Here is a 6,000-nt window from a genome sequence, read left to right as displayed (position 1 = left end):
TGGATCTGTTTGTGACTTGTATGGACTCAGGAATGGTTTTAGAGGAGCAGGAAGGAGTGGGCATCTGTCCATCTGTTTTGGGTGGGTGTTTGTTTTTTTTTTTTTTTTGACCAGTTGTTCGAAAGATGATTTGTGGAACCAATGTGTGTAAAGGAGTCTGTGCACAGGATCCCACTTGGACTCAGAGACTTTGATAAAGCACCTGCCTTCAGTGAGCAGAAGGGTTTTGTGAGGCTGTCATATGTTTTCATCCTGAGCAACTTTTAGAAACTGTCTGCACTGAGAGTTGCTAGTTTTGGATCCTCCTTCAGCTCTTGGTTCCATTTTTGGAAAGCTGGTGACTTAAAATGGGGCACTGTGGGGTTTTGTTTGTTTTTGGTTTTTAAACAGAGATTTCAGTTTTATTGGGTTTTGCCCACAGCAAAGTAAAAGCCAACATGCTGCAAAATTTGATTCTTTAAATGCTGTAGCGGCAATCCAGATTCTCTGTTGTTGTCAGATTAAATTCTACTTGCTTGTCCAAAGTGACTGTGCAAATGTTCTCCTGAAAGCATGTTGAAACAATTAGTTTTAAAGTGGTTGAGGGTATCAATAAAGCAATGTGTTCTGTAGTATGTTCCCTACCAAAGTAAGGAAATAAAGGGAAAAGATATTCAAGCAGGTGAGTGAATGATGAAACATAGTTGTTGCTTCAAAAAACATGAGTTCATTTAGAATTGGATTTTAGTATTTTTCTCTACTGGAAGCATCTCTTAAAAAAAAGGATTTTCCAGATGGATTTGGATTCAGCTTGTAAGAACTGGTGCATGTTTTTCATTGCCTAAAATTCCAGCAAGGTGCTGTGATCTTCCTGTGCAGATCCTGGCCAGAGTCATGCTGTGGCTGCTGAGCCCTTGCATGAGCATAGCCCTGGGTGCAGTTCCTCTGGTAGCTCCTTTTGGTGTGGTAGGGCTGTGCCGTTCAGGGGCTGAACGGGCTCGGGCAGGACAAAGCAGCCAGGAGAAGGCAAGGTGGTGTCACTGGGAATGGGGGAGATGGTGGTGGGCAGGGAAATGTGGGACAGCAGGTGCTCAGTGGGTTTGGCTGTCCTGGCAAACTGCACCATTGCTTTGTGTTTTGCACTTCTTTGGACCTTTGGCTTAAAAAAAGGAGTTACAATCAAACAACAAATATGCTCTGTTTTTGACATAGGTGTGTCTCTGCTGCTCTGTTCTGCTGAAGGTAGAAAGTTGCCTTTACTTGATGCTCTGAGGTGATTTATATCTGTTATACTTTCAAATAGCTGTATGTGCTTGCTTTTTTTTGTTGCTTGTTTTATTTCAGAAACACTATGGTATGTTTAAAAAAAACCCCTTCCAGACAGTCAGTATTTCAAATTAAGAAAATACAATCACATAGAAGGGCATATGAAAGTCGTATCTATAGTTATTTATTTTTTTATTTTGCTGAGATTGCGTTATCATTCAAGCATGAAGCAGTGTTTCACTGAAGATTACTGTATAAACCTATATTGTTCTATATTATGTAGGAAATACGACATTTCATTACAAGCAGACAGTTATTTTTATAGAGAGCATAAAAAGTGTTTTCCCTTTCAGGCACCTGCAGTGAAGGGGTGTAGGTATTCTCAATTTTTCTTTTTTTGAAGTGTGAAAATCAACCTGAAAATAGAAAGCTCTTACTCTAAATGGATCATACTCCCAGTTCATTTGTATGGTACTTCCTGCAGAAATTGAGCAAAACACAAACAGATGACACACTGGTAAATCGTGTGGCATGAGGAGGGGCGCTGCCAGAGAGGTGCTGGGGGGCTCTCCCATGGGTCATGGGAGCGGGGGTGGCGCGGTGCTGGCTGGACCATGCTCTTGGTGAGGCGTCACGTGGCTCCCTCCCAGCATTGGGACCCCAGTTTGCGAGCCCAGAGGTATGCTCAGCACCCCGACAAGTTTATCATCTCCGTAATGCCAGCTCGTGTGCCCTTTGGATCCTTGCGAGCCTCAGGGCGCTCCTCAGTTTATGAGTCCAGTTGCTGGCTATTGGGTTGCATTTGCCATTTTGCCATTGAATTGTTGGGAAACACCCCTTGTTGTAGTTACTGAGGTTGAGTTATGAAGAACAGCATTTCTGTAGACATTTCTGCATCTGCAAGTATGTTTTCGGTTGTCTAGTGGCAGAGGGTGTTCCTACTAGGTGGTACCTCCTCAACCTGGTAATGAATAGACCTGCTCCAAAGAAACAGCACCATACTTAGATGTGTGTTAATTTTGGAAAGTCTAGTTATGTAACTTCCTTCATACAAATTGTGCGTGTGTTGCGAAGCAATATGTAAATATTGTTTGTTTTCTAGTAGTCTGAACCCAAGATTCTAGAATTTCCTAATTCCATTATCTATGGCATATATACATTTTAATCAACATAGAATGAATATTAGGTGTTGCATGTGTTTTTGCTAGTTTTGTGAGTATGAAGAGGTGGTAGCTTAGTAGAACACAATATTTCAAAGTTTATCTCTGACTGGAGTAGTCAGTGCATTGACCATTCATGATTCCAACTAAAGAATCCTATATTTTTGTATACATTTTGATGGACAGATGGCAGGATGTGGCTTTATATCTGTGTCCCCCTGTAAGGAGAAAATGGTAGACTTCACAAGGCTTGACTGAAGTTTTAATATATATGTGTACCACTGACAACACTGCCTATGCTTTCGTGTGAAAAATTTTTTGAAAGCTTTAGTAGGGCCTGTTGCAATAGGACAGGGGGTAATGGTTTTAAACTAAAAGAGGGTAGATTCAGACTAGATTTAAGGAAGAAATTTTTTATGATGAGGGCGGTGAAACACTGTCACAGGTTGCCCAGACAGGTGGTAGATGCCCCATCCCTGGAAATATTCAAGGTCGGCTTGGATGGGGCTCTGTGCAACCTGATCTAGTTGGAGATGTCCCTGCTCATTGCAGGGGGGTTGGACTAGATGACCTTTAATGGTCCCTTCCAGCCCAAACCTCTCTATGAGTCTATGAAGTCATATTTTATTTCTGGCAATTTTGATACCTTTAAGAAAAAAAATTTTATAAGATACTAAGGTTCTGATCCTTCAAAACAAGGATAATTATCTTCAACTGTCAGCTCTTGAACATTTTACCTCTGTGTCTTATTTGTGCTTTGGAACTTAGTACCAGTGGATTGTTTGTCTGTGTAGCCAGCAAACTGGATATCGGAGAACTTCCTGGTATATGGGACACGTGGTTTGTGACTTCTGCATCAGCTTTTTTTAAAGAAACTTACTGGTATTTATGACCAGTAATAACACCTCCTAGGTGGAGATAATGATAGAGATAATGAAATCTTATAAAGTCAAAATCTGGTCATCTGTGTTGGATCGTTTATTCCTCCGTTCTGCTTTTTGATGGCAGTGGAAATGATTTCTGTTCTTTGAAGCCTTATTCTCTGCTATGATAAAAGTTGCGTTGGACAGACAAATAGTTTGATGCTGTAAAGTGGGCATTCTATTTATTTATCAGGTGAATTTCAGCCTCTGGCAAAGATTTTAAAATTATGATTAGTGATTTGCTGATGTTTTATTTGCAGTACTTTTCAGAGGTGAGCTTTTCAGAATGCAAGTGTGTTGGGCATTCTGAGTGTGTTGGCTCATTTGAAGGCCTTTAAGCTGCACAGGAAAAGTTGAGACACCCAATTACAAAACATACTTGACATACTTGAATACTTTTTCCTTGGAGTTTAGTTTCAGTCCATGGCATTCCTTCAGTAGTTGCATTTTTGAGTTTCAGTTGTTTTTCAAGACAGTCTCTTTTCTTTCTGCAAAGCCTCATTTAATGACACAATTTTTTTTTTTTCTTTTTTTTCCTGTAGTGAAATTCTGAATTGTAAATCTCATCACTCCTTTGTTTGTTTGTTATAGTATTCGTGCTGGGCTGGATTCTTGGGATTCAGTAGAGTTATATGGTTTTCTGCCAGCTGAGAATTTGTGCCGACATTTCTGGCTTCAAAGTAAATCTTTCGAAAGGAAGTGCACTGGGCTTCTAATTGGTTGTGACATCCAGGCACCACAAGTGGCACAGGTCTTGCAAATGTGTGACAAAAGCCCAGCATGAGAGACATGGCAAGGGGTGGGAAGGTGAAATGCTATGATTTCTCCCTTTTGTCATTAATCATCTTTTGGAGTGATGATATATTGTGAATGAAAAGATGAAATAAAAATGAATGTGGTGGGAGACGGTGCGTTTGAATCTTAGAAGATCAAATAGGAGAAGGCATGCTGCTGCTTGGACATCAGCAGGATTAGTGAGACTGAAATATTTCTGGATCTGCCTGGTCAGACTGTAGTTTAATAAATATTGTATGAGCTGTCACGCTTTGCTTGTTTAAACTGAGAAATCCCTGAAACGATAGTGGATTGCAAGCGTGTCTTGTATTTATTTCTCAGGCAGAAGCACAGCCGTATAGCATTATTAGCAATAATACATCTCTGCCTTACACAGTGCAAGGACAGGTTTCCTCTGATGTACGATGGAGAGGTGGTAACGGAGTCAGTGGTAAAAACTGAAATTGGTGCTTGGTGAATTGTGTTGGGAGAGGCAGCGCCTGAGATTTCGCAGAATTTAGAAGCCTATTTATCTGACTGCAGCACACCTTATTTACAGCAACTTAATCTGCTCACAGCAGACACAAATGGCTCAGCATCCCGTTAAAAATTCTGTCAGAAAATCAGTAGCTGACCAGTTGTGAACTTGTCAAAGTGACAAGTGGGCATGCTGACAGAGATGGCATTTGGGTTTTTTCATTGAACAAATGCAGTGGTGGAGCATGGTAGCTGACTCTCAAAAATGAAAAATATTGATGGGAAAATGAAAAATGTAATCTGAATCTTTCTGACTTAGCATTTTTACTGGACTGTTGTTTCCCTCTTTTTTTTTTTCCTTTTTTTAAAATAAAATTCTTAGATACGGAAAGAGAAATCCATGCAGCACCCCATGTGAGTGAGAAATTAATTCAGCTCTTCCGCAATAAAAGTGAGTTCACGTTTCTGGCCACCCTGCAACAGAAGGCATCAACTTCTGGAGTTATACTGTCCATCCGAGAGTTAGAGCACAGGTAAGAGAAAATTGTTTCTCTCTTATAGCAGTAGGAACATAAAAGATACTGAGTGCTCAGTGGTCCATTTTGACAATGTGTTGAAATGGTAGATGTACAATCTGACATGTAAGTTCAAGCCTTTCTTCACAGTTTGCAATTTGCTACTTTTTGCTGGTTGTTTTTGTTATAGGAGGAATGCATTATTTGTGTATCCTGGTTTGTAAAATAAAGAATTTAAACCGAAAGATCAAACCCAATGTGGTATAGCTACAATGCACTTTGGAAGTTACAAACCTTGCAGTGTAATTTCCCTTACTAGTTTATCATATCCACTTTGGAGTTTGCTTTTTCGTAAAAGCTAAACTTGACATATTTCCTGCTTCACTATGTTTTATAACATCTTAAAATAGTATGTTTTATTTTCTGAGATTCAGCAATTAAGTTATTAAGCAATTAAGCTACTTGTGCTTCTGTATGGTGATGTGTATGTTTTCTTCCTTGCATAAATACAGTATATTCCTATTTCGTGTGTGTGTGTGTCTTTTTTTTTCCTCTTTTTTGTTGTCAGTGTAGGAGGAAAAAAAGAGATCTCTTAAATTAGCTATTATAGTGGTAGACATCAGTTTATTAAAAAAAAATAATTACTGTACCTTGTGTTACGGCCTGTAATACAATTCCAATGATGTTGTGATGTTTCAGAGTGTATGTTGTTTCAAATAGTCACCTACTTGTAACTTTGTGAATGCTTTTTTCATAATTTCTTAGGGCTTGAAGGACTTTCTATTGTAATACACATAATAGGATGTTCTTTGGTTGCTCCCATTTCAAATCTAATACCAGTTATTCTGCAGCATTTCTTTTGGGAAAAAAAAATCTTATTGGTATTTAATTTTGTTAGTCATGTGC

At 39.2% G+C, this 6,000-nt stretch overlaps 1 protein-coding gene across 1 annotated transcript in view; it reads left to right on the top strand.

Moving 5' to 3' along the window:
* Positions 1-1,825: 1,825 nt before the first annotated feature.
* The window catches only part of LOC104470153 (protein kinase C-binding protein NELL1-like), a gene marked incomplete at its 3' end in the record, with an annotated part of 171,189 nt that continues 167,014 nt past the window's right edge, over positions 1,826-6,000 (top strand). Inside the window, exons 1-3 of the mRNA XM_010084976.1 lie at positions 1,826-1,924; positions 4,445-4,553; positions 4,962-5,112. Of these exons, the coding sequence (XP_010083278.1) occupies positions 1,826-1,924; positions 4,445-4,553; positions 4,962-5,112 (359 nt within the window). The remainder of the gene's footprint in view (positions 1,925-4,444; positions 4,554-4,961; positions 5,113-6,000) is intronic.

This window comes from Pterocles gutturalis, unplaced genomic scaffold, assembly GCF_000699245.1.
Source record: "Pterocles gutturalis isolate BGI_N339 unplaced genomic scaffold, ASM69924v1 scaffold15545, whole genome shotgun sequence".
NCBI classification, from domain to species: Eukaryota; Metazoa; Chordata; class Aves; order Pterocliformes; family Pteroclidae; genus Pterocles; species Pterocles gutturalis.
This window is presented reverse-complemented; position numbering and strand designations above follow the sequence as displayed.